We start from the raw sequence: 977 nt of genomic DNA, 5'->3' as shown, positions 1-977 counted from the left end.
AATTTGTTTCAGGTTGCAGGTTTAAGGATGTCAGGAGGAATCTTCAGAAGGATGTAGGTGAGTCTTCTGGCCAGTCTGTAAAGTGCCTCTTGCTCGTGTAAAGGGCAAGAAAAAGGTGCAGCTGCAGCAAATATCTTGGCACAGTCACAGATCACTTTTAGATGTGCCAGTGCCACTTCCCCTGTGGCTTCCCTACAAATACAGGATAAATAGTTGGGGTATTTCCAGGCTGGAGCTACACAGACATCTGTGTGTCCTTCACAGGAACCATGAGGCATCTTTAAAGCAGCTGGGGTCAGGATGAATTGAAAACTGGTAACATCCCCTTCCCAGAGGAAAGTGAGGTTGGGATAGAAAGATGGGATTATTTAAAGATTTGTGCTGAGTACTCACCTGTGAGCACTAGAAGGGCAGAGACTGATAGCACAAACCCCACAGTGTTTGGACAAGTGAAGCTTGGGAAGAAAATCCTGAGTGAGGCTGGTGATGCCCTGGCACAGGTTGCCCAGAGAAGCTGTGGCTGCCCCTGGATCCCTGGAAGTGTCCAAGGCCAGGCTGGATGGGGCTTGGAGCAACCTGGGATAGTGGAAGATGTCCCTGCCCATGGCAGGGGGTTGGAATGGTCTTTAAGGTCCCTTCCAACCCAAACCAGTCTATGATTCTATAACAGGCCCCTGGGCTGTTTATTAGGAACTCAGTGGGTTCCGGCAGTGCAAAATTCCCTCTTAAATTGCATGAAACTGGTTTAAAGTAATTTATTTAGACACCTGTAGGTGAGCTCAGGGAGGAAGAGCTTTCCATGTTCCCTGAATGACCCAGCACAGACATCCACCAACTCCTTCGTTTTCCTGCTGGTGCAGAACCCTGCTGTCCTCACAGGTATCCTCAAAACCTTAATCTGGAGTAGGATCTAAAGAAAATTCAGGGTGTCCATCCTCGTGCCATTTTCTGTCCTCCCATGCCTTTGGGACTATTGC

The 977-nt window shown here is 48.6% G+C and overlaps 1 protein-coding gene across 1 annotated transcript in view; it reads left to right on the top strand.

Moving 5' to 3' along the window:
• CDKN3 (cyclin dependent kinase inhibitor 3) overlaps nucleotides 1-977 on the top strand; it is a gene marked incomplete at its 5' end in the record, with an annotated part of 7,798 nt that overhangs the window by 3,442 nt on the left and 3,379 nt on the right. Inside the window, one exon of the mRNA XM_029964160.1 lies at nucleotides 13-57. Coding sequence (XP_029820020.1) covers nucleotides 13-57 — 45 coding nt within the window. The remainder of the gene's footprint in view (nucleotides 1-12; nucleotides 58-977) is intronic.

This window comes from Manacus vitellinus, unplaced genomic scaffold, assembly GCF_001715985.3.
Source record: "Manacus vitellinus isolate BGI_N305 unplaced genomic scaffold, ASM171598v3 scaffold_6_pilon, whole genome shotgun sequence".
Classification (NCBI taxonomy): Eukaryota; Metazoa; Chordata; class Aves; order Passeriformes; family Pipridae; genus Manacus; species Manacus vitellinus.
This window is presented reverse-complemented; position numbering and strand designations above follow the sequence as displayed.